Raw genomic sequence first — 24,874 nt, 5'->3', positions numbered from 1 at the left:
TCCTCATCAAGCCACTTACTTGATGTCTAGCTTCCCAACTGGTAGACGGTTCCTTTTCCCCCCAGATCAATGAAGAAAGGAGAACTTGATTCTTCCGAAGAACCGGAAGCGAAGGGCTATGCCGGGGCGGGGGGACGGGAAAAGAAACGGCTCCGAAGAAAGAAATTGGGGTTCCCAATGCTTCTCCACGCTCAACGAGATGCGCCAACCTCGGGATGCTTTACTCCTAACCCCAGAAGGTTCCGAGACGGAGCTTAACCTGAGTCTCGGTTAAGAACGGCGATGACCTATGTTTCACACGGCGCACGATTCCATGGATAGTTTCATTCGAGATCGTGATGGAGGACATAGCTTACGATCATCGGCTTTGATCATTCCACTAGGCATTTGATTAGGACATTGCACAATGATCCGAACACTTTGTCGCATCTCTTCGATACGAATACAGTAACGATCATAGCGATCTCCTCTGGTACCTACTGGTACGTCAGGATCCGATTGGTCATGAACATCGTAAGGTGCTGCTCTTCGCGAATCCCAGCATACCCCTGGTTGGGATGGGTAGGCCCACCACTTCACTTTCACTTAGGCCCGGGCCAAGTCAGTGGGGGGACCCTGTCGGGCTCCTTCCCCCCCAAAAAAAGAAACTGTACGTGAGAGTTTCCCTTCATACGGCTCGAATCATTCTCAGATGCCCCGAGAGGCATCCTTTCCTTGTTTGTTGGGTTGGTTCACGCGCGCGCAAACGCGCACCGGCCGCAACAGCAGGAAACTATGACCAATAGAGTCAGACACTTAGCTACATCCGCACGCAAAAGGAATGTGGTTCTGGTTGAGACTTTCTTTTCCTTATTAGTAAAGGGGGCTAGGGATGTTCGCGGAGTCCGTGCCTTCCGTACCACCGAAAGGTCGTTCTTGGGCGGATCCCGCTCCTAAACATAAAGGATAGGAGTCCTGGGGCTGGGCCTACCATATCAAAAGGGTCGTAGAAAAAGAACCCGGCCACCTATTTCATTCGACGTTCCGGGGCAGGGGCCCGACCGATTCGACCGACTTTTGCTTTTGGATAACAAGAAGGCGAGCTTCTCTGCTTTGATCAAATAAAAAGCCCAGTCAGCCACCAACTCGGTGCAGGTCACGTGACCTACAGCTCGGCCTTCGCTTTTTGAGGCTTCCTCTACCCACATCTCTATGTGCCCGCAGCACTTCCATATGGAGAAAGATAGGCTTACCATGTTCCATCAATAGCACCTAACCTATGCCGATTTTGGCGGACCGTGCTCCACCCCGGTGAACTCATGCGGTTCCGACGTGCCCAGAGGCCAGAGGCGAATCCGTTCACAGTCCGTAGGACCAACACCATTCGAAGGTGGGCGGCCCACCCCGCCTAGAACAGTTATGCTTGACTGGGCTTACACACATTCGCTCACTTACGCTGTCCCCCCTCAGCTCACCCTAGCCCCCGGCCTTTTGCTCTTCTAACGTAAGCTCCAAGGCTTCACACCAAGTCTTCACTGACATAATATGCATGCTTAAGTAGGGTCAGGCAGAACCGTTGTTGCCTGATGGGAACTTCCCCCATATTGCTATCAATGTCTTCATGTCGCACGACCTCTTAACATTACACCACTGAATCCCCAATCCTTTGCTTGCTGTGCAGTGACAGTACCAATATCCACTAATCGTTGTTTCCAGATACGGTTGCCGGTTGACATCTCTTCTAATTCGTCGATACGAGAAGCAAATTGTTGTGTGGAGGAATCAATATCTCGACATAAGCCAAGAGGCAGATCTTGTGCCACTCCACCTGGTCGTATGAAACTGGCATGCATCCTGGCTCCCGAGACTCTTTCATAGAATTCCAACAATTTTTCCCGCTCCTCAAAAGCCCACAGGAACGGAGTTGATGCTCCCACATCCATAGCATGAGTAGTTAAAGCAAGTGAATGATTTGAAATTCGAGTTATTTCACGGAATAACACTCGTATATATTGAGCTCGTAATGGTACCTCGCAATTCAAAAGTCTCTCTACGGCTGAAGAATGAGCGTGTTCTTGGGCCATCATAGAAACATAGATAGGGTCGACGACGGAACGAACAACGAAACTTTACGACAGCTTTTTCGTACACGTTCACTTGCATCACATACACAAGTGCTCTCTGAACCGTGCAATAAGGTCACCCATAACACGGCTCTCCCATTTGAGTTATCTTAGCCCCCAGCCATGCTATTCAAGAATATTAGAAAAATGGCAGCGTAAGGTAACAACTAGTATTGAAAGCTGGTCGCCTTTGGAAGCGTTCGCTGGTAACCAAAGCGTATCGTTCCCGCAACCACTTTTGTACTTTGTTTATAGCTTTTTTAGGTTATGCAATAGAAGGGGGCTTGCACTTGAATTGAAGTAGCGCTTTTGGAATATGAGTAGGGCTCCTAGGTGGCGCGTTCGTGGAGGCAACCCGAAGGAAGAGCAAAAAGAAGGTTGGGTGCTTGTGGGGCAAGGCCACCCGGCCTCGAATAGGAGGGGGCTTAGCTCTGGATCCTCCCTGCTTGCAGAAATGAATGGATCAGAAGGGGGCTGGATTCTCTATTTCCGGGCCGGGCGGGAGGTGAAGGCCATAAGAGAAGATTGCCCTCCCGCTAAGGAAGAGGGGAAAAAGGCGCTGTCATCTATCTCGACCAGTTTCCCGAGGCGTTGGAAATCCAGACCGGCTCAGAGAATCACTGGTGCTATTTAGCCCTTCGTTTCGACAACAAAGAAGTCATCTTTGACGATTTCCCATTCCTTCCCTGCCGAGCCGCCTCTCTTCGCCCTCTGCCTTCCCTTTCTATAACATAGCCAAGCGCCCTCCTTTACAATCACTAATAAAAAAGAAATAGCAATCAAAGCCCTATCGTATCAGTACGTCTCTGTGATTTTTCCGGCCCCAGGGGACTTTACTCGACCCATTCCCCAGTCTCCCGCACTGCTCAAGTAAGTGTGCGACTCCGTATGAGGACCTCCTTCCCTTCTGCCCACTCTCCGTTCACACGGTTCTCAAAGCAGAGGAGGAAGGGTGGGCAGCAGGTACCACGAGCCCTCTGTCCCACACATCTATCCAGAAGCAAGTGTAGTTCACCGGTTCCACCGAATGCTCCTATCTGTCGGCAAAGATCGTGTGAGTGTGCAGTTATGCTTCGGATGCTTCGACATAGAATAGATCGACCCAGTTCCCGTTCTTTTCCGGTGCACTCGCTTTATATCTCCGACACACAAGGAAGGACGCGGTGGGAAGGAAGGAGCCCTAGCCTCTGTCCGGCCGATCATTCCGCTGGCATCTCGCATTCACGCCCCCGTTTGACTGCCGCTCGGGGATGTAGTTGTAGATACGTTAGTCTTAGTGGGTCGTTGGCTCCACTTGTTATCTCCTTCTACGACATGCTGTTGTCGTCGCCATATTCCATATGTCACTTAGTCATCTCTGCCTCGCTGCGGGTCAGCACCTCCGAAAGAAACGGAGGACTTCATTCAGTGACCCCGCGATCGCCCTCTGAACGATCAGAATAAGGTAAAGCTTGAAGATAAGTTTTGTACTCTATTAATTTCTCGGTCCCTCTAGTCGGGTGGGCGCCGGCCGGTCTTTCGACCAGATCCCCCTAAAAACCGTACGTGCGGGTCTCCCCGCATGCGGCTCACGCCATTCGAGGTGGCCCAGCCCAGCATTCATTCTAAAATCCTGTAGTGAAATTGAGACTGCTCGACTTCGGAAGCAAATTCGCGTGTAGGCAGCGCTGTCTGTCGTACCGTTGACTCTATCTATTCATTGAATTTGCTTGATTCCATTTTTATATAGGCTCGCTCCCTCTTTTTCCAAGAATTCATGCACTTCCTTTTACTCCATAGGGCCTTCTTTAATAGGTTCATAGTCCAAAGCCTTCCATTTCCGTCAAATGACCCGGCCTCCCCTGGCTCTTCCACCGTCCGGGCTCCCTTTCCTCCCTATGCTCCCCCGGCGCAGGCCTACCACGCTTCGCACCTGCGGCGTTTTCGCCAGACGGTCTTTGCCAGTAGTGCCATCCTCCCCGCTGGCTGTATGGGCGGGTTGTCCCTCGCTGCTGCGTTCTGTTAGGCTATGGATTACAGGAACAAATGTAGTTGAATGGAATAGCAGGCGGGTTACACGTTCCACTGTGCCGAGATTTGAGGTGCAGGTGGTGATGATCACCCCGGGGTATGCGCTAGCGCCCTTGACAGGCACTCCAGAACCCGCCAACGCTCGTGAAAACCCGGGTCGGTCGGTCCTCCATTCATCCGACCGGAGGTGTGGATAACGAGGCCACCTTCACAACCTTCTCCCTTCTGTCCTTATGTTGTAGTAAGGTAGGGCGGTTCGCTTGAGTTGCTCAACCGCCCCTTAGCCCGGTGCTCATGACGCGCTACGGAACCTCCACCGTGCCGGGGGACCAAGCAGGGCATAGCTAGCGGCATAGGAGCCGACTCGGCATCAGCGGCTTCGTGCCGCACTGGAGTGATCCAATATGTGGTTCCGCACGTTCCACCACTTCTCCGTTCATTTCCAATACTGATCGTGAAACACCATGAGCAGCAGGATGTTGAGGTCCGAAATTCGAAGTGAAATTTTTGATTTGCCCGTTCCTAGTCGTCATGGGAAAGAAAGGCAGAAAGAAGAAAGAAATGATTCCCTTTTTTCTTGTCCAATACCACCAGTACCAGAAATGCATCTCCTTCGCCCGCCCGAGAGACTTATTGAACCCGAAAAGAAAGAAGGGAGAAAGATGCCCACTATGATTATCGATTCCTTCTTGATAAAACAATATCATAGCCTAGTATTCATGTCCTAGTCTTAATTTTGAATATGGGCACATACTAGAAACTGAGCCAGGCACATCCCTGTTTTCTTGTCTTAGCACTTCAAATTAGCTGCACCCTTCCAAGTTAGTCCAGGAGCCCTCTCAGATGCAGGTCTTTTCAAAGTGCAAAGTTTCAGTGATCACTTATGCAATTGTGAGTTGCTGTTTTGAGTTTCCTGCTTTTCGGGCTGTCCTCTTTTAGGGAAGGGAGCGTGCCCTAGTAGCATGAGACGACAGCCTTGCATAGGAGTAGTTCTGACTCCGAGAATAGAATCTTATCCCCGCCGACTAAGCCCGGACTCTTTCGCATCGCGCTAATTCAGTGCCAGCCGTTGGTGAAAGACCTGCATGGAGCCGAGCCCTTCTCACCTACCTGCTTTGGGGAGAGTTTGACCCGGACAAAACTAGTGGGTGTCGCCTCCTCGAAGCAGCTCCCTCTCGCCCCGATTGATGAAGTCCCTGATTGAGAACACCATTGCTAACTTATGTATAATATGTCATACCTTCTTTCGAATCAATACCATTCCATGAGTGTCCTGTGGGTCTGATCAAGGCCAGTAGCTACGCCCTGCACTTTTGATAACCGGTTAGATATCCTAGCACTTTAGAGTTTGAGAAGGGTAAAGAAAATCGTCCTTTCTTTTGAGATCTGGACTCCTGAGGGAGGGTAATTTGATGCTAGCGAACGTTGTGGGTAACAAGGCGAATGAGTCAGTATCTAGTAACGGCTAGGATGCCAAGCGATGCAATGTAAAGAAGAAGAAGGTTTGGATGACCTCTGGGGGAATAGCACGCCCACAGAACGATATCGTGGAAATGCTGCACGGACCCGTATATATAGGAACAGAAACAAAATGACTTTTGGAGTTTGACGGTCCGTCCTCAAACCCACCTGTTGCCGATCCGACGTGGTAAAAGCAGATCGTGATTGATTGCTCTTAGAACACGCCGATACGGCACGCTCTCCCGGGTTCCAAGTTCTCTAATTTGAGTGACGTACGATTCATACGTACGCACACTCAAAAGATGCCCTTGTGGAGAATGCAGGGAGCCCCGGATGTCCCGGTACTCGTTGAGTATGGCCTGGGGATGAAACCCATCACTCACCAAGGCAGCTTCTACGTATCGTTCCACTAGCAATTGAGCGTTTATAGTGGAGACCATACGTCCAAGGTCGTCGTTCCCTCCCCAATTGTTGATCAAGTACCTCTGATAGAGGATCCTACTTCTCTCTTCATCAGAGAGTAGAGGTTGGGGCAATTGTGGGATCACGACGGGGACAGGGGCAGGTGCGGGCGGCGTCTCCGGTTGAGGAAGAGGCTGCCCCGGTGGACTAAGTGGGGGGGAGGGGTTCCCCGCGTCACACCAGGCTATGACAGGATGTGAAATGCCCCCCGCTACTATCAACAAAAAGATCCATAGGAAAAGGGACCCATAGTAAACTTGGAAATACGACCGCCACTTGAATAAAGAAAGAGCGCACGAAAAAAGTAAGGAAAAAATTATACACCTAAGATCACGGTGTAATCCCATGAAAAACGAATATATCTTGAAGCCCCATGGAAAGTACGAAGCGGAAAATACCAAAAAGACGGATCCTACAGCAAACAAGATGTAACTATTCAGATTTTTTCGAGAATAAATCATTCTCTTAACAGATCTCGTCTTGTTCCTCAATCTTCGAAGAATGCGGCGTTGTATTATTGTAAGTTCCCTGTTCCAAACATTTCCTTCAAGTAGACGACAAGTTTTAAATCTTAATGCAGGCATTCCTCCCTCACATGCATTTGCAACAGATTCTTACCAAGACCGGTAATCCCCATAGACACACGGCCATTCTCGGCATCTTCACTGTTGCCCCTCTTCTCAAAGCCTTTCGAAATCTCAACGTGCCTTTTTCTTCTTTCCCCGGGATACTATACAAACGAAAATGTCCAAGATCCATGGAACGAACGAAGCGGACCGAAGTAAAGTCTTAAAAAAGACTGAAGGGCAATCCCGTTCTGTTGGAGCAATTGTGAGGAATACCCATTCTAGAGCATCTATAGAACTCATCCACTCCCCCGTAGAAAAGATAGAAATCTCATCATTCAAATCAACATTTATCCTAACCAAGGCTTCGCCTTGTCACATCAGGGGCTCTGGGACTCGAACCCAATTCTTTCCGCGACCCCCCTAGAAAGAATAAGGAGCATTTTCTCTTATCTTTTCTACGAGAATTGATGCTTCGCGACTTTTCTACTATACAGCTACGCTACGATCTTTCTTCTCTTATGAAATTTCAGGTGACGGTACATTTCACTTCATTGCACTACACTCTACTCTCCATTCTTGCTGAAGCCTCTTGCCATCCGGGTTCCACGGCATTAAGAAGTTCATTGATCATGATTTGCATTTTTGGTTGAGATAAAGAAAATACCTCCTTAAGTCCGTCAAGCCTGTAGGAGTAGGAGTAGTGAATAAATATAGAGAGTTTTGCTTGGTTGTTAACCAAGGGAAAAAAGAAAAAGAAAACCACTACTCACCAGTTTCGAATCAAACAAGTATCAACAACAGCCCCTTCTTTGCTTTTCTGATAGCATTCTGGAAGTACCGCGTCAAGATAGGCACCTTATCTATGCAATAATGATCTCGCTCTTCAAGACAGATTCGTGAACGGTCAATCTACGCCATGGAAGTTTCATTTCTGAATGACTTGTCTGCTACCAACTCCTTCCTCTATGGGTAGGCCCAACCACCACACTACACTCTTAGGATAGTTAACGGAACACCAACCCAATATCGAGGAGAATCAGTACACGGAACTTGACCAATCCACGATCACCCTCTGCTAGCAGCTTTCTTATCTTACGATATTCATAGTGTCGATTATAGAAGAGATGGAAATTGCATATTAGGATTAACCGAATCAGCTGCGTAGCCCTCTTTCACAGGGGAGGTGTGGCGGCATAGCCTGCTTCCAGAAAGTAATTCATGTTGAAGGTGGTCGCCCTTTTACTTAGTTTTAAGCACTTCTTCTTATATGCTCACTTCGATGCTCGATTTTTGCCTTGCTTCGGGGCCTTTCCCTCCCGTTAGCTTAGAGCAGAGAGCTTACCCTTTCTTTCTATTAGAGTCGTGAGCGGTATATGAAGAATGGCTTTTTGGTCCCTTTCGTCCAGTGGTTAGGACATCGTCTTTTCATGTCGAAGACACGGGTTCGATTCCCGTAAGGGATAGGTACTCATTCCCGGCCGCTTTCAGTTAGTGTTCATTGCTGAGTGATCGCTCGCTATCTGGCTGGAAAAGGTGGTCCGGAAGCTTCCTCTCTCCCAGCAAGCAAGATGAGATCACCACTTCTCTCGGACTTCCTTTACTTCGTAACCTTAGCTTTAGATGTCCTTTCATAGATTCTCGAACCTCCGACAGACATAATATCCATGCATGCGTTCTTTCTCTCCTCCCCTCAGCCATAGAGTCATCTTTCCCCCTTTTCTTTTTATTTATTTCTTTTTCTTTTTAGGCATTGAACCCCGCCGCTCCGTGGGGTGCTGAGTGGTGTCCTCCCCTCCCTAATACCTAATACATAGTTCCGTCTATGGAGCCTAAAGCTTCAACCATGGCATAGCAGTAAGCAGTAAGTTGGCCTAGTCTCTCGCCCAGCCTTCGCCTTCTTCAGTGGCCAAGTTGAAGCGTTCACCGGTTCTTCGGCCTACCACCTTGATCAAGGTTGAGCTTGTTTCATTGAAGCTAATGCTATGCTGCCCTTCCCTTGTTCAAGAGAAAGCGAGGACTTTCTTTTAGCTACCGGCCCAAACAAAAGAGATTAGCCTCTTGATCGATCGATTGATTGGATCGAAGTACGAAGGGCTTGATTGAAGTGTGAGATCAGCCCAAGACTAAGGCCGAGCAACTAGCTGCTGCAGGATTGGACGTCTATCTATCTCACCACGCTCCCCTACTCCTATAAAGGCCGGCAGAAGGAAAGCTCGTTACCGCAGCGCTCGTTCACCCCTTCGGCTTCTTCCATTCAAAAAGGTAGTTTTTTTCTTATTGGCAAATAGCATCTTGAAGTGAAGCGAAGGCATTATTGAAGGAAAGAGATGGCGGGTCGGTCAAGTGCATTCGCTATTCGATTCCATCCTCGATCCCACCAAATTGATATTCAAAAGTTTGTATCTCTTCTTTACTTTTAAGTGACAAGGGGGTGACAAAGTTCTCTATGTCGCCGTCTCCTCAATGAGCGTAGATTGATAGAGATGGCTTTTGTGCCGGTCAATCTGTATCCCATTCTTCAGGTATAGTTTTCTTTGATCACAGATCGACAGTCCTTTCTCCCCCTTTCGTCATAAGGCGTGGTCTGACTCTGAACCATTCCTGTGTTTAGGTCCCTACTAAGCATAATTCGTAAACTATGAATGGCTATTTGAAGACTTTTGAAAAAGTTTCTAGCAAAGCAAAAAAATGAGAAACGCTCTTACGAGGTAATTCTGAGTTAAACTACTCGTGTTAGCATGGAAGTCAGCCCGCTCCATTCTGCTACTAGGGTTCCAAACCTTCCCCTTAGTTCTATAAAGACCTTTCCAACTCAAGAGATGCTAAAGCTATTGTGAATTGGTCTTTCTAAGTCGGAAAGAGGGCTTTGGGCAAAGAGCAACTCGAAAGTACTTGACTTCAGTCCCAGTACTGAAAGACGTGACTTCAGGAGTGGATTTCGGAAGGAAAGACTTCGTTTACTTCCTGCAAATTCTTATGTAAGAACTAGTAGAAAGAAAGGAATTTTGAACTAAATAAGGCAGCATTGATAGACCGTTGAATGAGAATGCTTGAGTGGGAATCGTCTTAGCAACTGGCTATAGACATGACTAAAAGCCGCCGGGAGAGGAGAGACAATCTTTCATGAGAGAGGGACGAGCGAGTGAGAGATTGGGAAAAAAAGAGGTAGGCCTTCTGAGCGGTCATTTAGGGGCCTTGTTAGCGAGCCATCATTCTTCCCTAAGCTGCCAGAGTCCGATCGAAGCGAGCAAGAGATAGAGGAATCATCGCTCATAGATGTGAATTTAAGGAGGGGCCACTATCAATTGAATAAGCGTCTCAAAGAGAATGAGGTCTAGCGCCCCATCGAGAAAGAGCAATAGAACAAGGTGGGAATAAGATCTAAGGTAGGACAACCAAGGGCAATTCAATGGCTTTATGGGAGAATCCTTAGACTTTATGCGTAGGCAGGCCCAGCGGTATCCAATCAATGTAGTCGGCGGAACAAAGGAAAGAGGAATGGGAGACGTTTTAGAGGAAGATCTAAGTACCGAGAGGGAAATGGAGCTCGAATCCATAGCATTCTCCACGCACCCACCATTCGTTAGCAGCGACCTTACCACGCTTACCACCAGCCATTTCACTCGAATCTGTAGTAAGCAGTATCCTTCGCAACTAGAGGAGAAATCCTCTTCTTTTCTTTATCTTTCTTGGAATCAAAAACCTTAAGAACCATAGGTGCCACCAACCGAGGCGGAGATTGGAGATACAACGATTGGAGTGCAGTGACCGTACCCGAGATAGATCTGAACCGACGGTTGCGGAGAATAGGTGCAACGGGGAATCATGGGAATAACGAGAGGGTACGTAGGGAACATGGCTGACCAAGCTCCTTTTTCTAACGATTGAAAAAAGAAAGAGGCCGGTGTTCTTCCCAACTGCTCCAATAAACGTGCCTACACCCCATCCCGTCTGGAGAATGATATGATTGACCGAGAGTACTTATGAAACCCGGCACTGAACTAAGGGTTTGATCTGCGGCCTCCTGAACTGTTCGCATCGCTCTCTTCGGTTCAAGCGAAGGCTATAATTACAGTTCAGATCGACTTCCTAGCGTACGGAATACGGAATGGATTCCAAAGCCCCTCTGTTTTAGCTTAGGCTAACGGCACCGATTCCTAGTGCTATAACAGAAACTACCCTTAACGCGCAAATCAAAGCCCTCACAACACTCGATACCTGCTCCCGCTTATTGATTAGGGTGAGCCACTCAAGTCCCTTGTCACTCGTCCCTCTTTTACGTTTACGAAAATACCGGGCTTTATGCTTTTTTCGGAAACTAAACTAAAGTAGCTCGTCAACCTAAAAACAGAGGACTTCCCTCACTACGAAAGGTGTCCCGTGGATGCCGTACTGATATATCTCCTATTTGTTCTGGATCCAGCTGAAAAAGCCCTTTGCTTTATATTAGCGCGTTAGCGCCCCTACAATTGAAAAGACATTCTAGCACTCCTTTTATAATATAAGGAATTGCATGGCTTCGGTTGGTCACTTGCGGGAAATGAAGTCTTTGATGCGCGAGAAAGGGGGCTGCCTTCGCAAGGCTTGCTTGAAAGTCCCAACTGAAAGGACGGTTAATAATTAGTAGTTGGCCCGGCTCTCCCTGCCTGCGCTTTGGTTCTCATGCCTCGTTTTGTTGACGTCGTGCGTAGGATAAAGGATTTGCACCGGATAAGCATTTGTTACAGTCGCGAAATACGGGCTTTTGTAAAAGTTTTCATTTTCTGATCTACCTTTAGCTAAGAAAATGCCATTGTCCTATGGCTGCACTAAACTTTGAACTGGACTAAACGAAGACAAAGTGAAGTCGAAGAACAAAGTTTAGTCTAAACAATTTAAGAATTCTTTTTTTTACTTTCTAAACAATGGTTAGGCGGAAAGGGTACCCTTAGACCATAAGCCAGTGAAAAAGAAAACCTAGCTAGCCTATAAGCTTCCCTCTCCGATCATTGCTTGACTCGCCATAACCCTTACACCACACCGCCCCTCGTCTTCAAGCTACGGCTACCTGCATGAAAGCCAACCGCTACAATCCTGCTGCAATAATAACTCGTTATTTTAGCTTGGAAGGACAATAGACTGGCATATCCCATATCTTTTTATTGGATGAGATTAGGGGTCTGTGAGAGCCCTTTCTCTAACTAAAAAAATGCGCTCGCCTCTTTCTTCTCGGAATCCTACGTACCAATGTTGCAACAACCGGCTCTTCCCCAATCAACTCAAGGTATGCAGGTATCTTTTGCTCCACCACCTCAGGCAACCTTACCACAGTCTCAGCGGGTTCGCCCGTCTCCACCAAATCAAGGCCAACATGGCTATATGCCAAGGCAAAGGCCTAGTCAACCGCCTAGGCAGTTCACTCAGCTTAACCAACCCATGAGTTTGATTTTACCGCTCCGTGTTCTTTGATTTTTTAAGCCTCTCGAAGACTAATCGGGGGGACTTCTATGTGATTGACCCTTGTCTTGGATTTGACTACTATGTCATCCACATAGTCTATACATCATCTCATGGAAGATGGCCGTCATAGCCCTCTGGTAGGTTGCTCCGGCATTCTTTAGGCCGAGCCGAATGGCATGACCTTTGCACAGAAGGTTTCCCGCCCCGTGATGAAGGAAGTCTTCTTTTGGTCTTTCTCGGCCAACCGTCTTTGGTTGTATCCTGAGAAACCTTCCATAAATGACAGCGTTTTGTACCCCGACATCTAAATTTGGGAGTGGGAAATCGTCCTTGGGGCAGGCTTTATTTAGTTTAGCTTTCTAAAAGAAAAGTCCTTCCCATCCTTTTTCGGTACGGGGACGGTTAGAGATCCAATCAGAATAATCCAAGTCCTAATTCAGCGGGCCACTTTTCATTTTTTTCTTTGAAAACTCCAAGTCGGGATGGAGCTTGGAGACTTTCTTTTTAGACCTATATTAAAGTTATGCTCTACTAGGACTGGATCTTCGACTTGTTAGCGAGCCATCATTCTTCCCTAAGCTTGGAGGTAGGCCTTCTGAGCGGTCATTTAGGGGCCTTGTTAGCGAGCCATCATTCTTCCCTAAGCTGCCAGAGTCCGATCGAAGCGAGCAAGAGATAGAGGAATCATCGCTCATAGATGTGAATTGAGAAAGCAAGCCCTAATTCTTTTTCATCTCCTCGGCAAGACCAATTATAAGTCGACGTCTTAACCTGACTTCCTAAGCTCAGTTGAATTGTTGAAGCAGTAGCTCTGGATCGAGAGCAGGATGCTTACCGTGGGTATTATGAAAAGGGGAAAGGCTTTTTTTATAGAGAGAGTTATAGGAGAATGGAAGACCAAAGAGACCCAACTCATATCGTACCAAGAACTTGCCATTGACCTGATCAAGCGCTTTAGGGAGATCCCCTTCACCCATGTTCCGAGAATAGAAAATCGCTTGGCTGACTCGCCAGCCCTTATGGAATTCATACTCAGCCGCTCTAGTACACATGCTAGTACACCGAAGCACAGAGTCGCTTGTCATCGACATCCGAGCCACAGAGAGCCCTTCCGCCGAACGGGACTCATTTCTCTTCTTGGATGAAGACTATCGGGAGTTGGAACATGATGAACTATCACCAGTCAAGACGAGGAAGATTACGAGGACGATGGGAACCATGGTATTATTCTTTCTACAATTACCTCAAGACGGGTTCATACCGGAGTACGCCACTCGTGGTCAGAGGAGAGCCCGGAGGGAACTTTCCCGACGATTTGTGATCTTGGGAGATGTCCTTTACAAAAGGTCACTCGCCCTTCCGAAATAAGGAGCACACATTGTTGAACAAGCTCATTCAAGTGGGTGCGGAGGACACGTCAACAGCCAAATGCTTGCCAAGAAAATCATGAGGCAAGGCCCCTATGAAAAGTAAGGGTGTCAAGAGATGTCAGAAATGTCAACTCCTTTGATTTGATGGAATTTTCTTTCAAAATGCTGCATCATGTCGAATGGCGGGTCCATCGTCTATCCCCAAGGTAAGACCCCGAATGAAAAAAACGTACCTTCGAAGGCTGCGATCAGGAGCTGCTTAACATCATTGAGAACAGGAGATCAGAAGATTTGGTGGAGGATAAAGTCAAAAGTGAACCAACACTGGGATCTGATCATAGCCGCCGTGAAGTGTTTGGATGCAAAGGCGATGGTTTTTAGATTCGGCAAACATGAGATGTGTCCTGCACGAAGTACATCGAATTTTGGAGATATCCCGTAATGTCCTTTTTGTACCTAGATAAGGACGACCTCGAGAGAGCAGACGACCAGTAGAGTAGGTGCTCCATCTCGTTCCTGCTGCGTAGGTCTAAGGTAATTCACAGTGCTAGCAGATCAGAAGTACGGAAGTGGGCCCTCACCCTTCTCTAGTAGGGGCAGTGCTACCTATAGAACGGGAATGTTCATCCTCTCTTAAAGTCCGTTATGGATTTCAAGTCGGGAATAGAGCTGTGGTAAGCAATATAGATCGCCCCTGACTCTCTCTCTATAAAAAAAGCCCTTCTTCATTCTTAACTTAATAAGGCTTCGGCCCTATGGAGTAAAGGGAAGTGCAGATCTGGAGTGTTTGGACGAGAAATAAAGGCTTTGCAGCAAGCGGAGTTGTACCGAAATGCAATTTTCCGGGCATACGAGAAAAGAGTCCAGCCGAGCATATTTGTTTGCTAGTTTCTTGATCCCGGAAATCTTGTACTCAGAGTCACGGATAAAGTGGACTACCCAGCGCCTTTGATACTTGGTGGATGACCTTTCTAGTGGCTTTTTCCCGTCCCTTTTGGGACCATTCACCCTTTTCCAAGCATAGGTAGAAGCCCTCTTTCCCATACACAACGACGGTTCCAAGCAAGATGAATAGTTTATAGTCGACTCAGTATCGGCGAAATCCCCCCATTGAATCTCTTTAGTACCTATTCTCTTGTAGTGCACCCTTCATCGAAAGAGTAGGCGGTTGAAAGACCCACCTCTGAATAAAGCCTTTAGGTTGGGAGATCTCAAAGGGGAACCTCGCTTAGCTTATCAGTCCCTGTATTATTCAACTCATCTGTCCACTTATCTTGTCCAAAGCAGAAGGAATTTTTCAATCCTTTGTTTCGAAGGTAATCCGCCAGTCTCTAGACTGGAAAAGATTCAATCCACTTGTTGGCCTGCTTCTATGTCCTGTAGCTTCTAAGGCATTAGCTTCAAAGGGGCTTGTTGGCCCCCTTCTTAGCTCTTGATGTCTGCTTTAATTTAAGCTTCGTCGAATAAGGCCCGTAGCTTACAACATCTTATGAGAAGGGCCTGTAGCTCGATACAATTTAAGGCCAGTTGCGTACTTGCTAGAGACGGATTCCGCCATTCCCTGAAACATCAGGGCCCAGCTTGAAAAAGATTTGGATGTGGATGATAGAGAGCATATTTTTTATATATCCCCAAAATGAGAGCTATTAGATGAGAAGAGACTTCGCGCCATGGAACATGCCCAGGTCTACCAGAAAAGGGGCTTTCAAGTGAATTCCAAAATAAGGTAATATAGAGAAAGGTCAACATAGGAGATAAAGTCTTGAAAAAGATTCTTTCCGGACGTGAGCCTCACCCAAGAGGGAAACTCCATTTTGTGCTCGATCTCTTCTGTCATGCATCATGGCTGGGTGAGTTGTCCCATTGCGAATGAACCTCCGTGCTTCCAATCTGGTCATGCACTTCTTTAAGATGTGGAACCTGGGAGCTTTCCTCTTATAAAGAGGGCTAAATCTTTCGTAGGGGGGTAAGGATGGTGCCGAGGTCTTAATAGAAAGCGGTTGATAGTCCCGTCTGCTAGGCTTTTCCGAACTTCCCTTCGCCTTTCTATCTCTTAGTTAAGGGGGGTTTCAGAGAATCATCCGAACGAGATAAGGTTGTCAAATGGGGGAAGAGGAACGAGAGGCGTCCCTGGCTCACTAGTAGGTGACGAGGGGATTCAAAAAAAAAAAGGGCTCATTTCACCTGCCCATGCATTCGTTCGGATCCATTCTTCCTTCTTTACCTTTTCAACCCACCCTTACTAGCTAATAGGGCTTACTAAAAAAGCGAATTTGCCTCTTCCTGGTAATGAATTAAGCGGCAGCGAGGAGGTCCGGTTCCATAGTGATTTCGTCTGCTTTTGGAACTTAGATTCCTAGGGACAAAGAAAGTGACTTCGGACTTTTGAATTCTCAGAACCTCCTTCGAATGAAAGAACTTGAGAGGGTCTCACAGGCATCTCTCTTCGAGCGGCAGTGCAAGCTCGGATGGTGTTAGCGCTGGCAGAAAGTCCTGGATTAGTTTGTACCGGTGTAGGTCCCTGAGTGGTGACTTGTCCCCCTTGATGTTGTGGCATTGGATTAGTATAGATCCCCAGTAGCTTCAGTGACATTGGCGGCTTTAAGGTATGCCTTAACTTCGTTCCAATTGAGAAGATTTTCATCTAGATGACATCACGCAAAGTATGACACTCTTCGATGGTACGACCTGCGTATCGGTGAAATGGACAGAACTTTGAATAGTCGAGACCGCGAGGCCAGGGGAGTGCTTTATCTCTGGGCAGAGAAAGGGTTTTACGGGGCAGAAGGTGGAGAAGGCTGGGCCGTAGCTACTATACTAGGAGAAAAGTATGACCTCTTTAAGATCTGGGATAGATCTTTCCGATGATATCCATGGCCCACCCTCGAAATGGCCAAGGCTTTATAATCGGGTATAACTCGGAAGCCGGCTTGTGCTGGATTCCTGCATACCTCTGGCAGGCATCGCAGCTCTTAGCATGTGCTACGTAATCTGCAAGGACCGTAGGCCAGTAGTGGCCATGTCTCCGGATCTCTCGAATTTCCCTCAGCGCGCTCGATCTACCTATCTTTCTGAGTTTGATTGGTTTTCGCTCCAGCTGACCTTTCCATTTAATCACTGACAAAACCTACCTTTCAATTCTTCTTACCCTATGAGCTTTCAGCAAAGGACAGATTTCTTGGTCCATTGACATCGATCAACGAAATAGACCTCCTTCTTTCACTTTTGTCGTTGTCTTCCAATTCAAAGAGCCCCATTAAGTAAGTGTTCCGCGAGAAAAGAGAGGCTGACATCTTTTCTTATCTATCTATTTTCGTAAATGAAGAAGATAAGTGAGAGCTTACTGACTGCATCTTCTAAGAAGGGCTTGGAAGAAGAAATAGAATCTCCTTTCTTTTTCGAGAAAAGGTCCCATCCTTCAATATCATGATTGGGTCGACCAGGCCAGATCATGAGTGAAATATCATGATCGGGTCGACTAGGCCAGATCATGAGTGAATAGAAAATCGAAAATGTACATAGCAGTTCCAGCTGAAATACTTGGAATAATTCTACCACTTCTACTAGGAGTAGCCTTTTTAGTGCTAGCTGAACGTAAAGTAATGGCTTTTGTGCAACGTCGAAAGGGTCCTGATGTAGTGGGATCGTTTGGATTGTTACAACCTCTAGCAGATGGTTTTAAATTGATTATAAAAGAACCTATTTCACCAAGTAGTGCAAATTTCTCCCTTTTTAGAATGGCTCCAGTGGCTACATTTATGTTAAGTCTGGTCGCTCGGGCCGTTGTACCTTTTGATTATGGTATGGTATTGTCAGATCCGAACATAGGGCTACTTTATTTGTTTGCCATATCTTCGCTAGGTGTTTATGGAATTATTATAGCAGGTCGGTCTAGTAATTAGGGGGCGGCCGTTCGGTCGCCTATGATACTAGGATCAATAGGTCAAAAATGGGTTTGTGCCGCAGGTGTTGAACGATCCACTCTACACAGGTGTGGGCTTACAGGGCTCATAAAGCCTTTCTTTCATTCATCAATAGGGCCCTGTCGGTCACTTTTCTGGGCCGGGATCGATAAGTGGAATGGAAGTCATAAAAAAGATATCTTGATCTTCGCACCTCAGATCAAGAGGCTTGTCAAGCTGGCCTAAATCATTATTATTCATTATTCTATATAAAAATATATATAATGAAGATAGAAATAAAAAACGTTGTCTTTTAACTGGCTGTTCTTCTTTGTCAACGCTACTAAGGACCTATAGGTTCGCAATAATGAAAATTGGTTGTTTTAAAAAGAAAAGGCACTATTTAGCCCTACATTAGTAGAAGTAAGCGGCTGAGTTAGCCTAGCCTACCCTAAAAGTGGTATAGTAGGGTATAGTAGGCGAGCGAGTTAGCGAAGACGCTTAGGCTAATAGAAAAGAGAGCGTCGGTGCGTAGCCTTCATTCTACTACGCTACGAAAAGGTTACGAAATCACTTAGCTCGACGTTAGGAGAGTCAAGGGGGAACGCCATACCTACATAGAAGAACCACTGTTCGCTGACTTTCTAAGGTCTAACCTTTCGCCCCCTACTGAAAAGGGGCAATTAGCTTTGCACCACTGATAGACTACTTAAGATTCAATTCAAAAGGCCCTACTTAGTTTCGCAAGCCTTTGTCATTGTCAGTCAACTAAGTAGGGCCTGAGGCCCCCTGTGAATCCGTAAATCTGAGGAGCATGCCGCAACAAAAGGATGGTCCCCTATGCATTTCATTCTTTCCGGAAGGGAAAAAAAGAAGTACCCCCCATCATAGTGAACCTCTCCTTGTGATCGGGATGAGGTAGATGCCTCCCAGCCGGGGGGGCGGATCGAATCGGAGTTTCCTTAGGTAGCCACCGACCTACAGTTATCCTTAAACTTCCGTGCTTGGTGGAGAAGAAGCGAACAAAGGTACGCTCGCTTGCTGTCTTGTTCTCTGTCGCGAACTGGGATCGCTCGCCAGCTAGGTCAGATTGGAGCAACATTGTATGAGAACATATTACCCATATTCGGGGACAAGGGGCGAAACGACCTCTCGATCTACTTACTGCAGCCCAGGAATGAAAACGTCGTCTAGGCGTTACCTGTTGCTCCGATCTCCCCTACGCCTAGGACGTTGTCTGGGCCCACCAAGAGCCATAGTTAGTTGCTGTTTCCATTTGGTAGTTTTTTTCTCGTTGTTGATACCGGCAAGACCCAGCCAGATGATGTCTGCTGGTTGGTAGTGAGAGGACTCTTAGTACCTGCATACCCAAAAGGGGGCGCTGGTTAAAAAACAAGAATTTTTCTCTTTCTTGCTCTCCCTTAGCAGCGGGAAAGGAGTCTATCTATCTGCCTAGCTTTGGTAGATTTCCCCCAACGCAATCCACAGAAATTCCACGAATCCCTTGGTGGATAAGTCCGACGACTCAGCAGCAGTGCGGAATTTTCTTTCTCGTCTGCTGGATCTGATCTATAGTTAGGGGGCAATACATACCAAAAGGTTCGAAGAAGGATAATGAGTGAAGATCTGCCCCAGCCAAGTCGTCGACCGCTGCGGTACCTGAACTGAATGCTCTGAGGTTGAAAGGCAAGTAGATAAATTCCTACCTGTATTTTTATTGTCTCGATTCGTCCACTGCTGCTACTGATAATGGAAAAGGTTATGAAGTTGACTTCTTTGCCTTCTTGAAGGTGGTTGGGCATTAACCAACACAACAGTGAAACCCGATCCAGCTTTCGCTCCCTCCGCTTCCTCAGGGCCCTCACTTCCTCACTCAACTCACTCAGACGCTCGCCTCACGTCACTTCGCTCGCCTTGGGAGGAAGGCTACTGACGGTAGCGAATCTCAGAATACGAATAAGATCAGAAAGGCCATCATAAGAGCAAACAAGGCAATGGCTTCCGTGAGAGCAAAGCCTAAAACGGCATAACCAAACAATTTAGTATCCAATTACGGACTCCGTGCTACTGAATGGATCAACGAACTGAATATCTTTCCAATTCCGACTGCAGCTCCAGCTAAAGCAATTGTAGCAGTTCCAGCACCGATGACTTTTAAACCCTCCATAACATCTTTAAAAGTTTTCATTTCAGTCTATTAATTGGAAGCAGGATTTTGATTCTTGAAAGCGAGTTAAGTGGCTCTGAGGGGCACGAACGGTATAACAATAAGTACTGATTCGACTAGCTCGAACGTGGGGAACGAATGCTTGAATGTGAACAAATAGCTGACTCTTGCAAGTTTGTGGCCAGCGATCACCCTCTAAGCTATACGCTTGATAACGAACTAAAGGGCTCGAAGCTATAGAAGCTCTACAAATAGCAGTTCTTATGAATTTATGGCACAGTTCTTTAAGCTGGGTAAAGGTAAAGTAAACAGTAAACAGCAAAGACTCCCTATATCGAACCCCATTTTTGATACGCCTTAGTATAAAGAGCTGGCTTAGTACATATCCATAAATATGTCTTTTTGACTGCGGCATAGCTATCCCGTAGTTTTCCTTTTCATAAGAGAAAGGATCCTATAGGTATAGTATACGTAAGTTTCCCTATATCTATGTATTTACCTTATATGCCTTAAATTTACAGATGAGTCGGGATCCTAATCTTACTATTACAATTATAGGATCAGCTCTTATTTGCAATCTTCCTTAAAGAAAGTCTAAGGTAGTTGCAGGTCCATTTTCCTTTTTTTATAATGTGCGGGATTCCTACTCTGAGTAGGCTTCTTCGTGCGTGCCATTCTAGGAGTCTTCATTTACTCCGGTATAAAGTTATATCAAGGTCAATAATTTCTTTCTGGTCCACCAAGAAAAAATTTTTTTCAACTAAGGTTTATTTAAGTCCGGCACAGCATGCCTTTTCCGTCTATAGCGGATAGGTAATTTAGCTACCTCCGCAGCAACAATTGCTTCAGCGGGAGCTGTCGTCGTGGGATCCGTAATAGTGAGCATTGTAACTGATACCGGGAGTTTAATATCTAGTTTTTTCTGCTTACGAAATGCTTACGCTTACCAAAAGGACTAGGGCATCTTGTCAAAAGCAAAAGCGAGCGGTGACTCTATCGGAATCTATAAAACTCGACTGGAAGCGGGAGGAAGCCACTCTAAAGAGGAGGACTGTCAAAGAGTCATGTTGGGCTTCGACTATGGACTAGGAGTTCTCCTCGGCCATAGAGAGGCAATTGACCTTTTAGACAAATTGATACTGGGAAAACTTATTTTCTTGCGGATTGTGAAAGTAGTGTATAGTTTTTCAGCCACCTGAGCAGTAGTTTATTTAGCTTTGATTCAATGGGAAGATGTTTAGGTGAATCCGTACCAGTAACCATCCGGGAAGCCAACTTCACCCATTTAGTGCGCTCTTTCTTTTAGGTGTCGAGATCTTTAGGAATCTTGTCCCCCCTGGTCCTGGCACTGACTCACGTGTTTTGTACCTCTACCTCTTCTACTTGTACCCGCTATTTGGTCCCCAAGCCAAGCCAAGCGGTTGTCAAACTCTTCCACGGCAACTTGTCACTACTAAATGCAGAAGGGGATAAGAGAAAGAAAAGAAAAGGAGACTCATAGGGATAGAGGAAATGAGAGAATGGTTCCGTGAAAACAAGAAGCTTACTAAACATATTACACTCACTGGGAAGGGTTTGTTCAAGTCAATAAGAGGTAAGGTCTCGCTTAAGCGTAGTATCTCCCTCTCAATAGTTGTAGGAACATCTTTGTGCACAGCTGATTGTATAAGAGAATAGGTTCCTTCTATTCTTCCTAGAGGCAAGAGAAGCGTGCTATTCTTTGTCCTCCAAATCTCGTAAGAGAATAGAATATAGCCTCGGGTGCCCTTTTCCCTACTTACTTGTCAGGTACTTTCATAACTAGCTAGGAATCTATTAGAAGCATAAGCTGTCCGTTGTTCAATCTAAAATAGTTAAATAATAAGAATAAATAGGGTGGAGTAGTGGGAGAGAAGCCAGAATTGGAATGGAATACGACTTTTTATAAGCAAGCCAGGAATTCGAGGAGTTGGCCAGATACGGATCGAAGCCCTGCCTCGAAAAAGTCAGGACTTTTGGGCAGATTCCAGTATTCGACCCATCTCTTTCTGCCGATTCCCCGGGTTGTCGGAATCTCTGGTTCGATCAGGACCAGGAGTCCCATTCATTCGTTTATGGGAGCGACTCTCTGTTCCCATTCTCCACCGGGTCATCAAGTGATTAGCCAGCTCAATCCATTTTTCCATCCGATGATCTTCACCCTAGGACTGACTCTGTTCGACCTGCCTTGATTGCCTAGCTAATGCTACCGTCGCAAGCAACCTCTAAAGAATAGGGAGTGAACGACCCTTCTATCTAGTATCTAGATCGGTGATTCCGTTCGGCCGAGCCAGCTATCGAAAGTCTTGCAAGCAACCTCACCCTCACCTCGGAATGAGAGAGACATCAAGGACAGGAACGTAGGAAAGCTCCTTAACGGGAGATTCAGCCACGTAATCAATCCCCCAAACTGTAACTCGGGATGTCAGGATTGCAAGCAACCTACACTAAGCGAGCTAGAAGCTAAAGTGAATCTTTTTTGGCATCTTTTTCTTTGCTTTGACCGCGACTTTGTTTGGTCTTCCTCTTTCCTTCGGCCCATGTTTCAAAGCTAGCAAAAAGTTCGAGCCTCCGGGATCTCTCTTGAACGGCGGTCGGTCAGTCCTTTTCTTCTGTTGATGCTGAGACTGATGCTTTGACTGTCTCCCATATCATTGAGAATAAAGATCCACTTGTCGACGCTAAACTCAGTACCTCGCTTCCTTCCTAGTACACCTACTAGACCCATACTCATTACGAATGTGTTCACCAGACATCTGACTTAGCAACCTTCTGCTTAGACCGGCAACGATAAGGAAGGAGATCTATGGATAATGGGATATAGAAGTCAGGTGCGACGGTCAGCTCAGTCAGAGCGGAAGCGGTCAGGCAAGGTTATCGTCAGACAATGTAGTGCAAGCGACGGGTAGCGCTTGCCATATGAAGAAGGCGACTACAATGGGAGACGAAGGCGACGTGGGCTTGCCATATAGATGTAGCGCTTGCAAGGCAATTCAGACGACGTTAGCAAGATGTAGCGCTAGCTAGGTTACGGTAGCGCTTGCCATAAAGAAGCTAGCCAGAAAGCAGGTCAGGCAGGCGATAGGATGTTAGCAGGATAGGCTTACTAAAGCTCGTGTAAACAATATTGATAGGAGAGAGGGGTGAGTTCTCCATCTCTCTTAGGAGGGTCTTCTGTCTTTTTAAAATGAAAATTTGATCTATTTTTTATGTTCGAGATCGCCTCCGTGTGGTTCCTCCTAAGTAGCTAATCGAATATGCTTTTGTCTCTTGGAATCGTATCATCCATGGCGGGGGTATCGTATAATAAGAGAACGGTTGCTTTTAGGAGTGATCTGTTCATCTAACTATCAATTTAATAAGAGAATAAAGAGCAAGTAAAGTCAAAAAGTACGCCCACTAGATCCAACTATTACTCACACGGAACACTAACCCAATCTTGCTTGAAAGCGGAGTGGAATCAAGAAACTCGCAGACCTTGAATCTAGCCTGCAATCCTTTCGCACTTCTCTTAGGAGATAGTAAGCAAGATTTTATACGCTAATTTCTTCTTTTAATCAATTTAGAGTTACAAAGTCTTATTGCAGACCTTCGTCTTCACGGGTTGTTGTTGAACCCGACTCTTCCGCTTGGCGTTGTCCCTATAGGTTGAACTGCTAATGCCTCCGATTAGAGATTTCACAATGCCATAGGATTGATTGAAGTTTCTGGCCGGGTAACTTTTCATTCCGACACCCAGAATAAAGGCTTCCCTGCCGTAGTTGGGTTCATTAGGTCGTTTGCCTTCGGCCAATTAAGAATGATCCATTTATATAGATGAAACTAATCATCTTTTTTTAGATGGAAGCCGGTTCCACGACTTTAGTGGAAATGATGATCCTGCTCCCCCTGAAAGTATCAACTACCTGAGGCTAAGGCGGATTTGTCAACGGCTGTGCTGCTGGCAATGATTAGAATAGCTATGTTGCTCAAACCTACCGGCGCCTTTATTTAATAGAATGAAGTTCCCGAATAGAAAAAAGAAGGATATCAGGTTTCAAACTAGATATAGATGTCCGGGAAGTGCTTCCTTGCATTAAAGCACATTCCGGGAGTGAAAGGTCATAGGGCTCATAGACATTATATATTTCTTATCTTTCCTTTATGGGGATCGTAGATCTCTCTTTTCAAAGTTGGCAAAGTGAGAACGCTGGTTCCGCAATAACCAAGTCAATCCAATCCTCAAGGGGAGAGGGGTCCGTATCCTGGGACTTAAGGATTTAGGGATCCCTCAAAGGACCGGGTTCAGGCTCAACCAAGTCTTCGTCCACCCTTTCTCGAACCAGATCCATGCCTTGGGCTTGAGTCCCAGCTTCGGTAGGAGTCCAAACAGCATTATCCATTTCTAATTCCGAATTCTCATCCATAGGTGGAAATTCTTCTATAACGGCATCAATTGGTTGTTTTGCTTATTCAACGACCCTTTCCCCTGAGCCGATTTTAGCTCTGGCAAACAGCCCTGATAGCTTAAATCTAATACAGGTTCTAGGTTGAAAGAATCAATGGAACCAAGCTTTCTGCTCAGGTTCAATGTGACTCTAAGGCACTTGTTGATGCGCTACTACTATCAGTTCGACTTTAGCATTAGCAGTTAGGATTTATTTGACTTAGCCGTGCCTGCCTGACCTCATTTAGGGAATAAATTGAATATGATAGGACCCTTTCTCACTCATTCTCCTCACTTGGCTTCTCTTACCACCTAAATGACTACTCAAAATAACACACTTTCTTGGTTGAGCTGATGGAGACTATTCAAGAATCCTAGCTTATCCCCCGGATCTTACTAATAAAGAAAGCGCCAAGACAGAACTTAAAGTGCGGAATCCCCTCCTACTGCAGGGATTGGAAATTGCGGAATATCCGGATTTAGGCTCTCGCAAAGAAGGCAATTCATTCGTAGTAGGATATTGAAACCTCAAACCCTCTCTGTCAACAACATCTAAAAGATTAGGAGGAAGGAGCTCTCGCTCTCTTCCATATTCAATTCTCGGAAGAAAATGATCAGAAGCGGATTCTACGCATCAGACTAACTGGAGTTCATGCTTTCCTGCGTGAGACAAAGGAAGCACAAATTTACTTACTCGGCGGGAAGGGAAATGAAAGACTTGTCCTCCCTCTCAAAAGAAGGTTTTTTCAACTATAGAAAAATCAAAAGATATATAAAATAGATAAAGATATATCGGCTTTTTCCTTGTTCGTCAAGCTTTCGAGCAGCTCTTTCAACTGCCGCCTAATCCCCCTCAAGAACCGAGAGCCGCCCAGGGACTGGACTCCACCAAGAGGTTCTTTCTCTCATGTCATTTCGCCCGCCCGTTTCATTTCCTTTTGCCGAAGT

The 24,874-nt window shown here is 46.3% G+C and overlaps 4 protein-coding genes, 1 non-coding gene and 2 pseudogenes across 5 annotated transcripts in view; 4 read left to right on the top strand and 3 right to left on the bottom strand.

Moving 5' to 3' along the window:
• LOC118486476 overlaps nucleotides 1–274 on the top strand; it is a 17,634-nt pseudogene extending 17,360 nt beyond the window's left edge.
• LOC118486622 (photosystem I P700 chlorophyll a apoprotein A1-like) overlaps nucleotides 1–274 on the top strand; it is a 6,307-nt gene extending 6,033 nt beyond the window's left edge. Inside the window, exon 1 of the mRNA XM_035983198.1 lies at nucleotides 1–274. This exon is cut by the window's left edge and continues 6,033 nt beyond it. The gene's annotated coding sequence lies outside the window, so the exon portion shown is untranslated.
• Nucleotides 1–6,626, bottom strand: part of LOC118486621 (NADH dehydrogenase [ubiquinone] iron-sulfur protein 2-like) — a 10,308-nt gene extending 3,682 nt beyond the window's left edge. The window contains exons 1-4 of the mRNA XM_035983197.1: nucleotides 4,503–6,626; nucleotides 3,528–3,596; nucleotides 1,611–2,076; nucleotides 309–552 (exon numbers count right to left, since the gene is read on the bottom strand). Of these exons, the coding sequence (XP_035839090.1) occupies nucleotides 309–552; nucleotides 1,611–2,076; nucleotides 3,528–3,596; nucleotides 4,503–4,819 (1,096 nt within the window). The 5' untranslated portion in view covers nucleotides 4,820–6,626. The remainder of the gene's footprint in view (nucleotides 1–308; nucleotides 553–1,610; nucleotides 2,077–3,527; nucleotides 3,597–4,502) is intronic.
• Nucleotides 6,627–7,995: 1,369 nt separating this feature from the next.
• On the top strand, nucleotides 7,996–8,067 carry TRNAE-UUC. Its single transcript has one exon. It is a non-coding gene; the product is annotated as a tRNA-Glu (tRNA).
• Nucleotides 8,068–16,290: 8,223 nt separating this feature from the next.
• On the top strand, nucleotides 16,291–17,450 carry LOC110873791 (NADH-ubiquinone oxidoreductase chain 1). Its single transcript, XM_022122791.2, has one exon. It carries the CDS (start codon nucleotides 16,926–16,928, stop codon nucleotides 17,313–17,315), a length of 390 nt encoding a protein of 129 aa, XP_021978483.1. The 5' UTR covers nucleotides 16,291–16,925; the 3' UTR covers nucleotides 17,316–17,450.
• Nucleotides 17,451–18,200: 750 nt separating this feature from the next.
• LOC110873793 lies at nucleotides 18,201–19,117 on the bottom strand. The gene is given in 4 exon segments (XM_022122792.2): nucleotides 18,201–18,254; nucleotides 18,256–18,534; nucleotides 18,620–18,696; nucleotides 18,802–19,117. Coding segments are annotated over 4 exon segments (726 nt in total).
• On the bottom strand, nucleotides 18,929–23,365 carry LOC118486619 (annotated as a pseudogene).
• Nucleotides 23,366–24,874: the final 1,509 nt, after the last annotated feature.

This window comes from Helianthus annuus, chromosome 14 (assembly GCF_002127325.2).
Source record: "Helianthus annuus cultivar XRQ/B chromosome 14, HanXRQr2.0-SUNRISE, whole genome shotgun sequence".
Lineage (NCBI taxonomy): Eukaryota > Viridiplantae > Streptophyta > Magnoliopsida > Asterales > Asteraceae > Helianthus > Helianthus annuus.
This window is presented reverse-complemented; position numbering and strand designations above follow the sequence as displayed.